The sequence below is a fragment of the Prionailurus viverrinus genome, chromosome D2 (genome assembly GCF_022837055.1).
Source record: "Prionailurus viverrinus isolate Anna chromosome D2, UM_Priviv_1.0, whole genome shotgun sequence".
NCBI classification, from domain to species: Eukaryota; Metazoa; Chordata; class Mammalia; order Carnivora; family Felidae; genus Prionailurus; species Prionailurus viverrinus.
This window is the reverse complement of record NC_062571.1, coordinates 35,965,782-35,985,543: the sequence shown is the minus strand read 5'-3', so window position 1 is coordinate 35,985,543 and position 19,762 is coordinate 35,965,782. Positions and strand designations below refer to the sequence as shown.

The 19,762-nt window shown below is 37.8% G+C and overlaps 1 protein-coding gene across 6 annotated transcripts in view; it reads right to left on the bottom strand.

The window, feature by feature from the left end:
* The window catches only part of KAT6B (lysine acetyltransferase 6B), a 195,807-nt gene that overhangs the window by 22,383 nt on the left and 153,662 nt on the right, over positions 1 to 19,762 (bottom strand). For all 6 annotated transcript variants that reach the window (XM_047825753.1, XM_047825752.1, XM_047825751.1 and 3 more), the window contains exons 12-13: positions 19,241 to 19,402; positions 15,879 to 15,972 (exon numbers count right to left, since the gene is read on the bottom strand). In XM_047825753.1, the coding sequence (XP_047681709.1) occupies positions 15,879 to 15,972; positions 19,241 to 19,402 (256 nt within the window). The remainder of the gene's footprint in view (positions 1 to 15,878; positions 15,973 to 19,240; positions 19,403 to 19,762) is intronic.

The following is a 19,762-nucleotide window of genomic DNA, read 5'->3' as shown; positions in this document are numbered from 1 at the left end:
TACTCATGGGGGTATATACAACTAGGTGGAAGTGTGTGATTATGGACGAGCAGATTGAAACTGTAAATTATGTAACTGTCTCTTGTAATTACCCCGCTTGAGAACCAAAAGAAACTTCCTGTATAATTTTGCAGGAGAATAGAGATCAAGATACAGAATTGCTTTTTAGTTGGTTTTAACCCTTCAACAGCTATTTAATTATGTGTGATAAGGTCAAAGAAAGGTTATACTCAATTTATGAAAAGTTGGCAGGGAGGTATTTCAAAGTAATCCTCTGAAAAGCTCCAGATTATTGATGAAACTTGATGATTTCTCTTCCTTTTCAGGAAAGATTTATCTAAACTATTTGTTAAAATAAACAACATTTAAAACAAATTCACAGGCGTCATTCATTTTATTTTCTCTCTAAAAACATTCATTATGGTTTCCAAGTTTTTAACAGGATGCAAGGGAAAAGCTGCAGGGGTAGAAGGCTGTCAGAGTCCTCAGACATATCTTCTGCTTTGGTAGGAAAAAAATCTCATTAACTTCCTGAAATTCATGGGGAATAGCTCCAACACTGGGCAAACCACAGGGCAGGGCTTCTAATCTATGAACAGAGAACCATCATCTTAAGAAGATGGAAGCCTGTTTTGCAATAAATAATCAGCAAAACTTCATCTCAGCATATTTTAAGACATTCCAGGCTTTTACCTTCCCTTTCTTAAAATCTAAATTTTAACATCTTTTCTCTTTTGTAAAGCATGGTTCCTGGTGCTTAAAGATCTGTCCCAAACATCGGAACTGCTGAACACCCAGCATTCTAGGAGGAAGGAAGGGCAATTTTATATAGATATGGTGTCTGCCAGTGTTGCTTTCCCTCATTTTATATCAAAAAGAAACAAAAAAGAGAGAAAGGAAGTGAGACAGGGTGAGAGAGGAGAGGGCAAAAGGGGAGAGACAGATGGAGGGATGGAGAGAAAGGCAACAAGAGATGTTCCAATGCTACAGTGTCTGTTCTCCATCTCTCTGGCCTCTCTGTTCCCTATTTTCTCCCCCATCCACACCTGCCTGGCCATTCTTTGTCTAAATACACCATTTTATCACCATCTGTTAACACACCACCCTTGAATTATGCTTCTCCAGGTTTAAGAGTGGAAGCACAATTTACAGGAATGCAGTTTTCTAATGGACTCAACTCAGCACTTCAGAGGATATGATTCTGGTAAATTTCAGTACCTTTCCTTCAAAAAAAACCTGGCTCTGCAAAGTCTGAAGTGGAGAAGATCCCAATACCCAAATACCCATGTACTTGCATTTTGATTTTAAAGCAGTAAAGATGAAAAACTGTATCTCTTTTAAAAACATCATTAACATAATGCCACCAATAAACCAAAGTTTTCATTTTAAGAGTTAACAAAAATCTAAGCTCCAAAATAGATACCATTGGGTGTGAACGCCCATTTTAAGACCTTCACTTTTGTTAAAAAACAAAAAAGGCAAAAATAAAACACAGATCTAGAAAATGCCATTAAACAAATAACATTTACTGATTACCTTTGTAATCATCACCCAGGACCAAGAAATAGAAGTTTGCCAGCCGTCCTGAAGAACGTTTCATTTGTCCCATCCCAATCATCCCTCCTTTTCCCCTCACAAGTAACTACTATCCCAACTTTCATAACAATCCTTTGTGTTTCCTTATACTTTTATCACTCAAATGTCCCCAGGTACTACAATATAGTATTGTCCATTAAAAAAAATATATCTTTCAAGTCTCTTTTAGTCTATGGGTTCCCCTCACCACCCCCTTTCTTTTCCTTATAATTAATCTATTGATGAACTAGGGCCATTTGACCTACAGAGTTTCCACAGTCTGGTTTTTGCTGATTGTATTCACGTGATGCAGTTCAATTTATTTCTCTTTCCTCTGTGTTCTGAAAAATGCCAGAGGCTTGATCAGACTTTAGGCTTGATCCTCTGGCAAAACTATAGGTGACGGTATGTCCCTTGATCAGGAGACATGTAATTTCTGGTTGTCCCCCTTTTCACAATGTGTGCTGCTGTTGAAGTTCGATGTCTAGGTAGATCAGTTAATTCATTAGCAGAATTGCAAAATGGTCATATCTTAATTCTGTCATTTCACTTGTTAGTTGGAATATGTTTATAAAAAGATGTTTTCCCTTCGGGCGCCTGGGTGGCTCAATCTGTTAAGCGTCCGACTTTGGCTCAGGTCACGATCTCGTGGTTTGTGAGTTTGAGCCCTGCATTGGACTGTGCACTGTGTGCTGACAGCTCAGAGCCTGGAGCCTGCTTTGGATTCTGTGTCTCCTTGTCTCTGCCCTTCCCCCACTTGTACTCTGTCTCTTTCTCTCTCAAAAAAAATAGTAATCATTTTTTTTTTTTTATTAAAAAAAAAAAGATGTCTTCCCTCATTTACTATTTGGTTACTTAGTGGTATCATTCATATAGGAAAGGCAAGTTCAATGCTTTTTTGCCAGTTTTTAAGATAATGAACTGATTCTTATCATCCTCTAATTTTTTTTTAATGTTTATTTATTTCTGAGAGAGAGGAAGAGAGAGAGAGAGACAGCAAATGGGGGAGGGTCAGAGAGAAGGGGGACAGAGGCCCAAAGCGGGCTCTGCACCGACAGGAGAGAGCCCCATGTGGGGCTCGAACTCACGAACCGTGAGATCATGACCTGAGCCAAAGTTGGACACTTAACCAACTAAGCCACCCAAGGAGCCCCTTAATTTGTTTTTAAATGTCATTACAAATGTGTGAGTTTAAACATTTAATGAGTTTTAATTGCAATTGTTGTCCTTACTGTTATATTCGTTGTCCAGTGGGAACCTCTTCAAGTTAAATCCTGAATCCTTTTGACAAGACCCTAGTAATTTTTTCTTCCTTGTTGTCTAGTATGAATGAAGAAATGCTCCTTTTTACATTAAGAACTCTACTTCACTTTAAATGATTCAGTTTGCCCCCCAAAAAGGATATATGCAAATATACCGTATACAGTAAGGTCTGCCTATATTTTCTCAAGATGTCACCAACACTTTCTCAATTCCTCCTGCTATATAATCACATTATATATATTTTTTCAATATGGACAAATAGTTACATGCATAACTGAATTGCTCTTAATCCACTCAGCTATTTGAAAGCATTTAAAATTTTAATTTAAAACAATTTTGTTGAAAAAAGGAGCTCCTCTACGATGTTAACCCAAAGCAGGACTCCATAGAAAAAATTACAAAACAGAGGTTTTTGTATTAGTACATGCAAAAATGTAGGACTAATACTACAGTAAAAACAAACTAACCACAAATTGATGGTGGAGGAAAAAACTCAGATTCCTAACTCGTATTTTCCTACCAGAATTCTAAACAAATGAGAGAAAATCTTTTGCTTCACCCAAAACAAATTGATGTGGAAAAAAAAAATACTACCCTACAGACAGCTGAAATTATAGATGTGCTGGATAGAAACACCATTATGAGAGGACATCATCCAACTATTACCTTAGAATATTGTGTTTCAAACATAATTCTACAAGCTGGAAAATACGTTTAAGGGGAATGGTTCCCTCGAAACTAAGGTATAGTACTAATCTCAACCAATCAGAACAAAATCTTTCTTGATCTTGTTTTGATGATGCATTTGCTTAACTGGGAAAATGAAAAGGGAGTTGGAGGCATTTCCCCTTCAGTACTGGCACAACCCTGTGTGCCACCCAAATACGGAGCATCACACACCTGGGATGAATCCTGTGTGTCTGACCACTGACCACCCATGGCTCTGTGGGCAAGGCTGGCATCCTTCATCCTCACCTTTATCCTTTATCCTTATCACCTAGGCCAACCCTGGTACAGCCCACGTAAAGCATATTTCCTGAAGGAAGTGAGGAGGGTATAAAGAAGTGGAAAACACAGAGACTGGGGAGAGATCTCAGGTTAAGCACCAATTGCCAAAAGGCAGCCAGGTGAATGAGGCAGGTGTTGTCAGGGACACAGAGAAGAGCACAGATAAGATCTGGGCATGCCTTTATTCACTCACTCCCACAACAAATTTTTCTTTGGCACGCCTACTATGTGCATCCCACTGTGCTCATGGCTTGGAGTTCAGCAGTGAATCAGCCTGGCTCTCGTGATGGTGCTGTTAAGGTTCCATTTACTGTTGAACACAGGTTTGTCGATATTAATTACGTGAACAGAATTTCCCTGGTAGCAGCATTTTGAAATGACTCACTACAAATGCCGGTCAATGTTAGAAATCCAAACAGACAAAAGATTAGTAAAAATCCACCTGTGTGCCAAATCTTGAAAAAATTTGGAACTATGTAAGGCAAAATGGTAGCTACAGACTGTATGCTTCATATTTACAATGTTTTCATTGAAACAATGAATATAAACTATTGCATAAGAGCTGTATTTATTTGCTCTTATTTATGACAAGCTTTGTTAAAAAAAAAAGATAAATAAATCGTTAGCTACACTGCCTCATGCAACTCATTTCAATGCATTCGGTAACAGTCAACCTCTGAATAAATCACGGAGAGCTCAATTTTCAACCTTGATGTTATCTTTAACATATTAAAATATATTGCATTTCAGCCCAGTGTAATAAACAGTCATGGCAAAGGCTTTTAGCGCAACATAATGAGAAAATAAGGAAAAGTAGTCATTTTCCTTATCATATTATAAACTAGAATCCTATTAAAATATTATAATATAAAATTATACTTGATTCTAGAAGTCAAAACATGTCTAACAAAAGCCAGCAAAACTCTGAAGACACAGCTGCTGGTCTGATCAAGTGTCGTGGTGGAGGTGTGGAGACGGGTTACTCTCTCAGAAAAGGCTGGAAAAGACTTGAGCCCCATTTCAAAAGCCTAACTTACTATTCATTAGTGATCGCTTTGACTGCGCTCACCCAGGGAGGTGAGCTGCCAGGGAAAGTTACGCAAAGCAAAAAGCTTTCCTGACAGTTCCTGAACAGTAAAGTTGGGAGTTTTCCTTCCAAAATAAATGCATAAAGAAATGAATTATCTGATAAAAGCCAGGAAGAGAGAAGTTTTTCTCCAACCGTGTGTAACTGTGAATTCTGTCACAGCCCTCATCTCTGCCTGAGGTTTATAGTGGATAATGGGAATCTTCTTTCTTTTGAAGAGGCTGCACTGAAACAAAAGCACCAGACCTCGAAAGGAGCAGGGCACACCGGACAGCATTTGGAAGGAAGTGAACCAACAGCTGACTGATGATGTTCTAATAAAACAAAATTCTTCTTTATAAGAATCACATATGGGGAGAGAAAGCACATCAAGAAAGCTCCCCTCATGGTAATTCATTTAACATTTAGTTAAACAAATAGTAAGGACCTACTACGTGTCAGGCTCTTCTAGGAGGTGGGATTAGAGAACAGTCTCTACCCCTGGGAATCTTACTTTTGGTGAAGGAAATGGGCAATAAACAAAAAATATATGAAAGACCCATGCAACTTTCTAAATGACTTTGCACTTGCTCAGCCTTTAGCATTTTTTATGGTCAGTGCCACTGAAAAAAGAGAAAACGATTAAGCAAAAGTTGCATAAGCAAATAAATACCACATGTCAAATTTATAGCTCCTTTATTCAATTTGTTTACAGGGAATAAGAGGGTTTAAGTCATATAACATGTCCCCAAGAGCCATTGTTACAGTCCCTCAAACACACCTTTGATGCTTGGCTTATGGGGCTCAGAAATGGGGGAGAGTGAAATATTTATATTGCAACCTAAAGGGAGAAACGATGCCCCAATTGTGTGCTTCATGACCTCTACCCCATCATGGATGAGACAAAATTCACATGTCTCGCTGGGGTAAAAGGAAAAGGCTGCTAAGGATGAGGTGAGAGGCATCTGAGTTCTGGCCACCATGGGGCTGAAGGTATTACGATCTGAGCTTACCTATAACCATTCTCGGATCACCTAAAGGAAAGTGCAGCAACGCCCAAAAACTCTTGCTAGAGAAATGGGATATGTCACCAGGGCTTGTCAGGCTAGGACCCAGTTTCTGGGAAGAATCTGCTTATCCTGAAATTATACTTGACTTGTCTTCAGAGAGAAGTTAGTGACCCCTGTATATACAGTCTCAGCTCCTTAGAGTTTACCAACAGTCAGGTAAAACATGGCTTACTAGAATCCAACCAACTGGATTCCTAAATTAACACTCCTACTTAGGGGTGCCTGGGTGGCTCAGTCAGTTGAGCATCCATCTCTTGATCTAAGTTCATGATCTCATGGTTTGTGAGTTTGAGCCCTGCACCGGGCTCTGCACTGACAGTGCACAGCCTGCTTGGGATTCTCTTTCTCTCCTTCTCTGCTCCTACTGGCTCATGCTCATGCTCTCTCTCTCTTAAAATAAAACAAACAAACAAAATCAAAGTTTGTCATAGCTTGGTTTGTATTCAACTTAATTTCTTAAAAAATAAAAAATAAAAGAATAAAAGTATTCTTTTTTTTTTTTTTTTTTTTTACACTTACATCCAAGTTAGTTAGCATATAGTGCAACAATGATTTCAGGGGTAGATTCCTTGATGCCCCTTACCCATTTAGTATCCCCCCTCAAAGAACCCCTCTAGTAACCCTCTGTTTGTTCTCCATATTTAAGAGTCTCTTCTATTTTGTCCCCCTCCCTGTTTTTAAGTTATTTTTGCTTCCCTTCCCTGTTCATCTCTTCTGTGTCTTAAAGTCCTCTTATGAGTGAAGTCATATGATATTTGTCTTTCTCTGACTAATTTCCTTTGGCATAATACCCTCTAGTTCCATCCATGTAGTTGCGAATGACAAGATTTCATTCTTTTTGATTGGCAAGTAATACTCCACTGTGTGTGTGTGTGTGTGTGTGTGTGTGTGTGTGTGTGTGTGTGTATATCACATCTTTATTCATTCATCCATCAATGGTCATTTGGGCTCTTCCCATATTTTGTCTATTGTTAATAGTGCTGCTCTAAACACTGGGGTGCATGTGTCCCTTTGAAACAGCATACCTGTATCCCTTTGATAAATACCTAGTAGTGCAATTGCTGGGTCGTAGGGTAGTTCTATTTTTTAAAAAATAAAAGTATTCTTAAGTTTAACTCAAATTGTATTTAGAAGGCAGACTGTTAAAACTGGAAGTTGCTAGCTGACAATCTCAACTACTATGACATGTATTCCTGAATTTAGGTATCGTACATTACAACATTTAAGCCAGTAGGATCTAAAATGTGGAGGAAGAAGTTTTCTCTTTGAGAGAGGATATGGTTACCCTCTCAAGATCACTAGGTAGAGATAAGGTATGTAGCTTTCTTTCTGATTCTCCTTGATGGACCTAGAAGGGCAGAGAAGTAGGAGGCGGGAAACCAGGTAGAAAATGCTTTCTTGTTCTAAGGAGCACTTCCTTAGGAAACCAGCCAAGAGTTTTAAAAAGGAGACTAAGAAAAGATAAGCCTGGGACTTTCTAGGTACCTAACTAAGAGATAGATGCCTGTCATTAGAACCAAAAGGGCTAAAGAATAAGGTGCAGAAGATTAACCTGTTAATTCTCAGTGAGAAAAAAAAAACTAGATATTAAGCTGTACTCAAGGTTTCTTATATTTTTTATTTTTCTTACATTTTTATTTTCTTATGTGCATGTGTGCGTGCACCATTTTTAAGAAAAGAGAAGTACATAGAACATTGCTAACTATACTTAAAATGTGACCGAAGTCATAATTTGTAGGCACAAAACTGGGTCATCTGCACCCACCTTCCAGCAGCACTCACTAAATACAGACTTAGTTTTTAAATAGTAGATACTCCTCATGAAACCCACAGTGAAACCCCTCTATTTAAATCACAGAAAAGGTCAGTAAAGGAGACTTCTGAAATGAGTACCTAATTCAATCACTCCTACTTCCTCTTGAGTCCTATTCCATGAAGGACAAACCCTGAGACATTACAGGATATTTTAATATTGGATAAAGAAAGCCAAGAATTGAATCTGCTTATAAACTTACATGATTAGTCTACAAATAAACAGACACTAATTAAAAAAAAAAAGCCTAAATGTACAGTTAGCAGATAATTTATGTAACTGATAAACATGTTGCCTATATACTAGTCTCAAAAAAACCAAAGGTGTAAGTTTGTAGACTTTTGGACCCACTATCATCTACTCTTTATAGCTTCTCCAAGATTATGCCAAGGCTAAAACAAACAAGAAAAAGAGTTAATAATAAGATTTAGAATTCTTATAATTCTAGTTAGTATGTATGATTATCTAAAATTAGGAAAGAAGATTGAATTTCGTCAAATGCCTCTTCTGAATCTGTATTTAAAAAAATTTTTTTTTAATGTTCATTTATTTTTGAGGCAGAGAGAGACAGAGCATGAACGGGGGAGGGTCAGAGAGAGAGGGAGACACAGAAGCCAAAGCAGGCTCCAGGCTCTGAGCCCGATGCAGGGCTCGAACTCATGGCCCATGATATCATGACCTGAGCCAAAGTTGGACACTTAACCGACTGAGCCACCCAGGCGCCCCATCTTCTGAATCTGTATTACCCCATCTAGATATCACTTTTTGTTTTTTTCTGTCACTACTCCCCGGTCTTCTTTCCACCAGTGCTCCAATCTCTGGAGTTTAAAAGCAAAAGCCAGGCTCCTGTGCTCCCAGCCCTTGATGGTCAAGCTTTCTGAATTCACTTTTTAAATTCCACTCAAACCACAGTCCTCGAAAGTATATTTCTTACACTGTGTATTAATCTTCTCTGGGGCACTAAACACTGGCTGGGGAGTGATCTTGGACAAGTTTCTTAGTGTCCCTGTGCCTCCAAAAGAGAGATGATAACAGTAACCAACCTCCTTAGGTCTCTGCAAGGATTGAGCAAATTAACCTGTGTAATTCAGATAGGTGACAAGTGCCTGACACACTTAAGTGGTCCACAAAGATCAGCTATGATTTTGACTACTGTTGTTGCAAGGCTGACCTCTTGGCTTCCCTGAAACCATTCTCTTCAATCCTCTTCCTACGTCTGGACCCTTCTCAATTTCCTTGATAACCTCCTCATCCTCAAAACCCTTCCTAGTCCCTAAAATGTTGGAACTTCAAGCACTCCACCCTCAGCGCTGTTTCCCTACACTCTCCCCGGGTTGTCCTCACGCACAACTATGGTTTCAACTACCACAGTATGCCCACTATGCCAGTATGCCAGTAGCTCCTTTTAATGCATACCCCTGCTGAGCTCCAAACTCCAAGGAAAGCTGCATGTGGATCTTCAAAATCAAAGTGAAGGCAACATGATCAAAGCTGCACTCACTACCTTTCCAAGTTCAGTTCATTCATCCATTCATCTAGCATTGACTCAGCACCACGAGGTGCCAGGTAGAGTTCTACCTGCTGCAGAATAAACAGGAAAATACCTGCCTTGTTTCCATGTAGCCTCATTGCCACACTCCCCTAGGTCAGGCCTTCACAGATTTTTCTTAGTTTTCTTTTTAGTTACAGTAAAAAGTATGAGTAAGAAAAGAAAAATTGCCTGTAATTCTAATTCTAGAGATGATCTAGAACTGTGTTTCTTTACTTTCTTTGCGTATGCTTTTTACACAATTGAGAACATATATATATGTGTATGTGTGTGTGCGCACACACACAATTTTGAAATTTGCTTATTATAAGCATCTTGTTATTTTATTAACAATTCTTTAGAACATAATTCTTAATTCTAAGTAGCTAATAATACTCCATTATATGGATGTACCACAATTTTCTCAGGGGAATGGTTCTCTCTTATCTTTGAATTATCAAGGCTATTTCAGTTTTTGTTTCTATTAATGAATAATGACACTGTGACAGACAATATACTAAAACATTAACTCTTTGAGTACCACAAGTCTGAGGGGTTTAATTTTCTCTTGGGGTAAACATAATTTATCTATGTTTTTCTAACTTTCTACTATGAGTTTATATTGCTATAATTAGGGAAGAGGGTGAAGTGAGGAGGGATGTCCAGTATTTAAAAAAATAACACAAAACATGTTGTTACATTAAATATGAAATTAATGCATACTGATTAAAGTATGTTGATTTTCTTAGAATAAATTCCTTTCGGATGTTTTTGATATATACTGTCAAAGTTCTGGAAAATGTCCAACAATTTATACTTTTTCCAGTGTAAATGTAACAGTGTCTATCTATGTCAACTTAAATATGGGTATATTTTATTTTATTTTATTTATTTATTTTTTAACGTTTTATTTATTTTTGAGACAGAGAGAGACAGAGCATGAACGGGGGAGGGGCAGAGAGAGAGGGAGACACAGAATCGGAAGCAGGCTCCAGGCTCTGAGCCGTCAGCCCAGAGCCCGATGCGGGGCTCGAACTCACGGACGGCGAGATCGTGACCTGAGCTGAAGTCGGACGCCCAACCAACTGAGCCACCCAGGCACCCCAAATATGGGTATATTTTAAAGGCTTTGCTAATTTGGTAGGCAAAAAATTATAATCTTTCAGTTATTTGAATTTATATTTTTAAATCACCAACCATTTCCCCCCACATTTTAATTAGCCATTTGTACTTGACAGACTTTGGAGCAAAGAGGCTAAGAGTCCAAGTGCTCGGACTTAAATTGCAGGTGCACTATTTATTGTTTGTGTTAACTGTGCCTTGGTTTCCTTACACATATACCAAGAATAAAATGTCTCAATTGGCGTTGTGAGGGTTGGATGGGTCAGGAATCTTAGGAAAGTGGCTGGCACACAGGAGACTCTCAGTACATGTCAGCAGTGTGGCTGCCACCAAGGATGCTCCTTTTCTGTGCGTTCTGCATTCATGTCCTCTATGTCGTCTGCTCGTTTTTCTATTAAGGTTTATGCTTTAACACTATCAAACCTTTCCTTTTAAATACTTGTTTAAATACTATAGCTATCAAAGAGTTGTTTGGCATGTGCATTGCCAACGTCTTTCCCATTATGGTTGCTTTTAAATATTAATACATTTTACCATTTTATATAGTCAATCCCATGTGTATATTCTTTTGTGATTTCTTTCATTGGTTTAATGCTTATTGCTTAGGATGTCCTTGACCATATAATTTTATATCCTTTTTTCACTTTTTAAAAGTTTTTGTGTTTTCATTTTTTGTTAATTATCTAAGCCTTTCATCTACCTGGAGTTTCTTTTGTAGTTGCCCAAACATCTGATGTGTTTCCTCACACAGTCATGATTTAGATCCCCTTAGTCAGGAATGTTTTCATGCAACTTCTTATGAGCTCCCAATATATACTATATGAACATACTATCCAGCAACTGTTGACTTGTTAGTGAACTTGACCACCCAGAAAGAACTATGTCTTCTTCATTTTTGTCACTGGTGTTTAGTAGAGTGTAGACCAGGGTGCCCCTAGTCACCAAACGTTTCACGGAGAGGTAAAAAATGAATGAAGTCACTCTTTTCGTTCTCCTCCATTATCCAGTTTAGAATCAGATAAGTGCATTTACAACAAACACACCAGTAAGTTAATGATGCCAACTTCTTTCACCACTACCTGGCACAACATTCTGCAACCTACTGCTGAATCAGTTTGCTTTCACTGGGTCAGTTGAGGAGGATGGGTTTTGCATCCTGTTCCCCAGGCAGGGTTCTGGCTCTGCAGGCCTGAGTAAAAGACAACTCATTATCAGCTTATCTACTGCCCAGCCAAGCAGAGTCCTAAACAACAGTACACATAACAAACTAAAACTGCTACATTAGTATGCATCAGTCCAAATGTGCCCAAGGCTACTCATTGCACCCTTTTAAAACTGTGAAATACTGGAAACACCCTCTATGCCCATGCTCAGGGGAGCAGGTGCATAAACTATGGACATCCACATGATTGGAGTACCATGCAGCTACAGAAGACAGTAAGAAAATCCCTAGGAAGTAGTAATGGAGTGAGCCAGGGTTTTCAGTTAATTGGAAAAAAGCAAACTGTAAAAGACTATCTATAGTATGATCACTTTTGTGTAAGAAAGGAGGAGAAATTAGAAAACACACATCTTCTCATTTGTACAAAAAGAAACATCGGAAGGATAAAAGAGAAACCAATGAGGCTGGTGTTTTGCAGGAAAGAACCGAGGGCTGGGGGTGGGTAGAGGGAATGAAGAAGGGAAGTGACACTTCTCTGAGTGTACCCTTTAATACAGTTTTAACTTTGAAAATCATGTTTTATGTTTTCAAAACAAAAGGCAACAAAGACAGAGAAAAAACTGAAATGTGGATAACAAACAAATAAGCCGAACTATATTTCAAACGAATAACTACACTGAAGGTGGAAAAATCAAAAAGAATGAAGTCAAGTAACATTTGAACACAGTATTTTGACTAAATACACTCAACATAAAGTTGAAAAAAAAAAGAAAAACCCATATACAAATATTGACCTCTAGTTAGGAGGTTTGGATTTCTAGACGGTATGAGTAAGCAATTCTGCAACTACTTAATGTGTAGTCTAGGGCTGAGCACATAAGGAAATATGTTGTGGATAATTGCAAGTCCAGTTTCTCACTGTCAGAGAAGAGACTTACAAATATAGAAATGTGGAAAGATAGAATAAAACCGTGTGGTGGCGTTGATCTGGAATGCAAGGTTACAGTATGAACTCATGATTGAGGTGTGTGTGTATGCGTGTGTGGACAGAGATGGGGAGGACTTAAAAATTTCCTGACTAAGAGAAGGAATCTCAGATTCCAGGAGAAAGAGATGTGCTACCAGCTTCAACCTTGTCACTCCTTTCACTTCCCACTTAAGTTCTGAGCAAAGAGTCACAAAACCCATGAGGTGGTTTATAAGCAGGCTGGGAGCTGGTACCCTTAAATCACTCTGGCCAAGTTCTGCAAATGACGTACTCGGGAGCCATGCTCTGACAAACTGGAGACAGGCTGTCCCGGGAAGAGTGAGAAGACAACTTATTCCAAGGGCAGCATCTGATCCCATACATGACCATTCTTCCTATTTGGACTATCCCGGAGAATAGTGTTCAAAGCTCTGGATTTGCAGTTCTTTACATACACACTACACAATGCATTGCACCTGTATCTCTAATCCTTTGTGTAAGTGGGTAGCGACAGCTTTCTTCCTACTGCTATCTCGTTTTGGCTTCCTAAACTAGCAGTTACTATAGACAAAACATTTTCCTGCCTTACAACTTTATTTGAATTACTGAAAATATATCCCCTGACCAAAAGTCCCTCAGGCTCACGTACAAAATAGAAATAAAATAAATCTAACCATTAAAAGGACCTTAAAAACATAGCACATTTTAGAAAAGCAGTAACCTTGGTTATCTGTTTTGCCCTGAGTTCTGAATTAATTATGAGGTTGACAAGGATTATGAGAGGTCATGGGGTTTATCTCCTCACTCTGTAAGATTGGATCTAAATCATTCTGGGAAGATATTTATCTACCATTATTTTAAGTAACTCCAAAGAAGGAGATGCTATCAATTTTTTTCAGCAGCCTACTCTATCTTCTTTAAAACCTTTGTGACCAAGGAATTTTTTTGGCTTTAAATTTAATTTCTATTGGGCTTACACCAGTTCCCATTTTTTGAGTATTATAAAATCCGTCCCCTAGTTTCCATTCCTCTGAAGGAATAACACCAACTCCTTTCCAACTTCATTCAAATCATTCACCCACACTCCTTAACCCAATCTCATGTTAAGGGCAATGTCAAGGGTACAGGAAAGAGAAAATCTAAAAATATACCCTCCGCACTGTACTACCCGGGCACACCCTAATGGATGGCATTTGTCATGATGGCCCTGAGCAATCCAGAAAAGTTCCAATGGGCTCCATAGTTCCTGTTTAAAAATACAGGGCAGATTCAAATACAGTTTTCACTAAAGTGGCTAACATAAAGATTTAGTACTTGAAGGGAATGTCTTTGTTCTTGGGTTATTCTCTTATGTAAAATAAAACGCCTCATTACCAGATTGTGTTGTACAAATAAGATGCTACCATATTTAGAGACTTGCACTTTTATCCAGTCAGTACTAGTCCCTTTTTAATTTTAGGTGGAAAGTTATTGTGGGCAGTGACCATATATCACGTTGGAGATTCAATTCAAAACAAGAAAAAAATACATCCAATGCAGATTATTGACTGTACTGTCCTACTGAAAACAAAGAAGAAGTTACCCAAGGAGATTACAGTGAGTTGGAAATATGACATTCAACATCAGTTATCACCACAAAAGCAGGAATTGAGTCTAAGTGCTATGCCAGAGAGATATGGAGCCAAGAAGGGAATGAGATGAATCTCCAAGAGGTGGGATCAAGCAGAAGAGGCTCTTGAGGTGGCTCTTAATAATGGGTAGGATTCTGAACAGACTGAGGCTGGAGAAGGAAAAAGTGGTCATTTCAGGGAAGGGATTGCACAGAGAATTGGAAATATGGAAACATGCTCAGAAAATCTACAGAAAAAGAGATTAGCCCATGAAAACACTTCAAAAAACTGGCTGGAACTAGGTGTTGGGAGACCTTGAACACTGAGCCAAGGAGCTTGCCTTATTCTATGGGCATGCAGATACTCAAAGTATCAAAAGGTTAAGTTTCTATATTAGAAACTATAATGTTGATGAACAGCTTCTAAATTGCGGCCACACAAAAAAAGGGACTTGCCCATAGAAGTGATTGCACCTAGAACTCTGTAAGATAAAAATGGTAAACTCCTAGTAAGATGGCCCTCCGTAGGATAACTAGATCAGGAAACAAAAAATAAGACTAAGATAATTAATTAATAACTAGAAATTTTATCTGAATATATAAAAATAGTCAATAAAAAATACTTAAAAAAAAAGAACAATATCTTTCAATGTCAATAAAGTGTGCAAATCAGTCCAAAACTACTATATGGTCATTTCATACCCCAGCTTTAATATTTCAGTATCTTATAATATAGATATAAACTCAACATTACTTCTTGATGATTTTCCTCGAGCATATTTACACTGTGGTTTTTGCATGTGATATGCACCTTATGAAGATGAAGTCATTTCCTACATTTTCCTTCTTTCCGTTTAAAATCAGATAGACTACAATCTGCTAATGAAGGAGCGCACCGTTCCTAGTGACAGATTTTTACATGGTCAGAAATTACTATTATCATGAGATACCTGGCCTTTGTGTTACTTGGATATTTTGAATCAATTCTTCATACGTCACCTTAGCACTACATTTACATACCCTACATAATATAAACAAGGAGGAAAAACTACCAATATTTTTTACATTATCCTGTGCACATTTTTATAGAGGATTTCAATTTTAATCGAAGAGACTCTGAAGATACAATTGTGTATAAAAAATAATTTCTTGGGCAACCTCTAGATAAAACATTGTAATAATTTCTATAATAAAAAAGGGAAATTAACAAAACAAGATAGTTAATTCTAGTACAAAGGCTCATCGGATAAGCCACCTAAAGAATTGTTTTTCTAAATACAGATATCCCTTTCTTGCTCTGTACTGATAAGATTATAGGTAAAATTTTAGAAAGCTGAAAATCCTTTTAAATAATACTTCCTTTAGCTTTAATCACAAATAATTGCCTCTTCTGGTGCTAATGAGCATGAGCACCATGGAATGGAATGTAATTCTGCCGGTTCATTCAGGGTAATGGCTTTGTGAGCTAGTGACACTGCTGAGAAATCTAGTCTCAATTTCCTAGAGCACAATAAGTGAGCAGCAGTACATTTTTCACTTGAGGAAGATTTTCTAACCTATGCAAATATAAAAAGAAAACCTGTTATCTGTTGATAAAAACAACAAAGTATGTTAAATAAAGTTTTATGTGTTACTCTTTCCTTTAACAGCCATCAGTTCCCTGGATCATGAAAGTGAGTAAAGCACTTCACTTACTGAAATCAATGAGAAACCGTCCAAATCCTTGCCTTTGGTGCTGGGGCATGATCATTATGCAGGAGACATTATACTTCTGCTGGCAAAGCTTTTCCTGAGGGAAGGAGAAACAGATCAAGTATGTCAGAGCTCTGCTTAAGTGGGCAATTCCCTGCACCTGCCAGTGTCCTTGTACAATAGACCACTAAGGTGAGCCAATGTGTTAGGTCAGGATCAAGCAGAATAATCCTACTGTGTTGATCAATCAAACTATCAGCTAACAACAAATCATCAACTCCAGGCATGCCTCTCAATTTGCATTTTTATCCTTGAAAGTTGGTACCATAAAATATGAATAAAGAATCCAAGTAAATATGAGCCAAATGAAACCGAACACAGACATTATGCAAGAAATGACTTCTTTGCTCAGACAACTTGGGAGGTGGGGAAACAATGACAACAACAACAACAACAACAACAACAACACCAAAAAACCATCCAGAGAGTCACCCAGGGGGTTAAGGTAGGATGTAGCTGGCTACCTTGCTAAATAACTTACAAATTTGTAACATCTGTCTTCTGCCTTGACCAGTGAAAACTAAAATAGTGTATGTGCAGGTAGAGCGGCACAAATACATCTGTCTCATGGATAAACATTCAAAGTAAAAAGCTCGAGAAATAATCTGCGTTTCAAACCAAGAAAACAAATCAAAACAACAAAGACAAGAGCAACAAGAAACCCCAAAGCCTCCATACAAAAATGAGGCCAAAATGTTACCAACAGTATAAAACTAGGAGGAAGAATGAGAAGAATATGGAGGGAAGCAGTTCTTATAGTTAAGGAAAAATTTGCAATCTTCATAGGATGTGGCATCAGAGCAGCAATATTTAACTGAGAGTACACGGAAGCAGCCAGAGCCTGCACCGAGAAGATCTGGAAAAGGCTTTTGAGGTTGTGAATGCTCTGGCCAAATATAAACCACAAATAAGACTGACCACAAATGGTACTAACCACATGAAAGAATAACTTCAGAACACCCAGATCTTTAATGAACCTATTTGAAAGATCACAGGAAATTGTTGTGGAAAAAACCCTACAGGGCAGAATTAGAAACTTCTTTGTGAAAAAGATGTGCTCCCAACACTTGCACCTTTGTAGCTGTCCTTGGGAGTCTCTAAGAAATGAGGAGGAAGAAATCATGTGTCAGTTTCCCTAAGAAACTGGACTGTCCATCACTGGATGTGCACATTGTGCCAAGGGTTCAAGTAATTAGTATTCTTTGCAAAGTCAGACAAAGGAGTCACTCTATCTAAAAAGACAAGTATTGTGGATTGAAAGGATTCCTCCTTTATGTCATTTTTTTTGGTCCCAAACCATTCCTTCCTTTAGACATTGTAATACAGTCCAACCCTCCCCTCCACCCCACTCTACCCTTTAACACATGTTACTACAGCTAAATTCTAATCTATGGATAAAATAACTGTTTCTTCTTTCTCTCCTGTTTAAAATCATCTACTACTATCTGTTTGGGAAGTCAAAAGCATGGAATGATTTACACTGAACTCTTCTAGGACATCTTGGACATTCCTCTGGCTATAACCTCTAGAATTTGGTTTAAGTATAACCCCAAAGGGCCATAGTCCTTCACACTCCAAATGGCACATTACAATATGGTTTAATTTGCATGCACCTAGACTTTTTAAATGCTTATTTTTTAGATTTTTGTTTTACAGCACTGCCAAAGAATGAGTTTTCCATGTACAGTAAGAGATAACAGTAGTTGCTGTTGTCATACTGACAAACGAGAAAGAAGCTGTGACAAAATGAGAAAAGTTTAGCTTGTTCTAAGTATGATGGTGGGTCCCCTGGGAGAAGAGAGGCAGAGACTAAAACCTTAACAGACACCATCAACTCTAGACCCAGAGGCCAACTTGAGACAAGGCAGGACCAAAAACAGCAGGCACCATTAAGCATCTACATTAAAATACAGACACATTTAAAGAAATGCCATTTTCTAACAGGAAGGAAAATCATGACCACTATTTTTGTCTCCTTTTTTTTAAAGATTTTATTTTTAAGTAATCTCTACACCCCATGTGGGGCTTGAATGTAAACCCCAAGACCAAGAGTCACATGTTCCACTGACTGAGGCAGCCAGGCACCCCATGACCACTATTCTTTTTGAATCATTGGAGAAAACGATTTTTATAAACCTATACAAAGGTAAGATATTTTATACATTATATAAGCAGATTTCCTATTTAGTGTTTTATCTTGTGTTAATGCTCTGTCATCTTTTGAATCTGTTATGTGCAAATTAACTTTGTCTTTTTTGTTGTTTTGGAGCTTTACCAAACGTGTGGATTAAAATACTGAGGCTATTTCTCATGAATGCTATCACTCATTCATAGTTTCATTTACGACTTCTGGATTGATTCTCAAATTTAGAAGAATTGCAGTTTGTAAAGGACCTTCATATATATTCTATCTTTTGATATTCCATGAAAATGACACTTCCATAAGCATTCCATTTACATTATGTAAGATTCATTAAAATTCATTTATCACTCAACATGCCAAAATGTATCATAAAATAAATAAAATACAGGGTTCAGATCATTTACCGTGTGCATAGAAATCTTATAATTTACCACCCTGGCACATTAAACTATCTTGTAGGTGCCTAAGAAAAGTTAAGCTTATTACCTGACTCAGTTTTTCCTTATTGCCTATGAGTTATTTTCAGAAGCCTTTGAACAGAGGAATGTGAGTAAAAAAGACAAACTGTAACCACTCAATATGTCAAGGGCTTCCCTGTATTAACAGCTGGAGATACTCAGGCTTTCTAAAGGCGAGGCCGCTTTAGATCTTAAAACAATAGCATAGAGTGTAAAAGACAAATGAGTAAACCCAGTCATTATATCACCTTGACTGTCCAAATGCCAACGTTCCAACTCACTGCAATACTGATGACCACAGAGGGAATACAGTGAGGAGAAATGAGAACCATCTCTTAAATGCTACACTACTCTGAAACCTTCAGGTTGACACCACTTAGGGAGGGAAAGGAAAATAAGCTTAACATTAAAAAAAAAAAAAAAAAAATCAAAGATGCTAGGTGGTCTGCAAGGCAGCAATTATAACATTACATGGTTGCTGACAGTCAAGACAGCAGCAAACTGTGCTGAGGTCCTCTACACACTTTCTAGGCACAACCTTTACTGTTTGTTTGTCTTAATAAGCTCTGAACAAGAACCCGAGCTTTGCAGAATGTGTCACTTATTCAAATTATAGTCATAAAAAAAGGCCCTGTTCAAAGAACTGGGCTCTCCCAAAAACATTTTGAATACGAAAATGAAGGTCATACTGGCTCTTGTTTTACCTTAGAGAAGTATCCAACCAGATGACAGCCCTTTTCATCATTTTTTGTAAGGACATAAAAAAGGAATGGCTCGACATCATAATACAACGTTTTGTGGTCCAGGAAGAGCTTGGCTAACAAGCAAAGGTTTTGGCAATAAATTTTGCTCATATTCCCATCAACCTAGCAAAGAGAAACAGACAACATTATTTAACATAAAAATATTGCTCAATATAAAATCATTTTTATATGATATTTGGGAAAGTATATAATTTTATTTCCAAATCCCAAACTGAGAGATTAAAATACTCCATTAAGCACATATAAAGTCAACCAGAAAACAGCTGTCACTTGGCAAATAAAAATTCCATTTTTTCTCTTAAATTAGGGTGAATTTAAGTTAGCTTTAATTTAATTTAAGTTAGCTTAAATTTCTCTTTAAGCTACCTGAAGAGAGCCAAAAGCACCAGTGAAAGACTCATTTTTAATTGTAATGTATTGCAAGTAAAAAATGATCAGGCATGTCTTCTCTGTTTGAAAGAA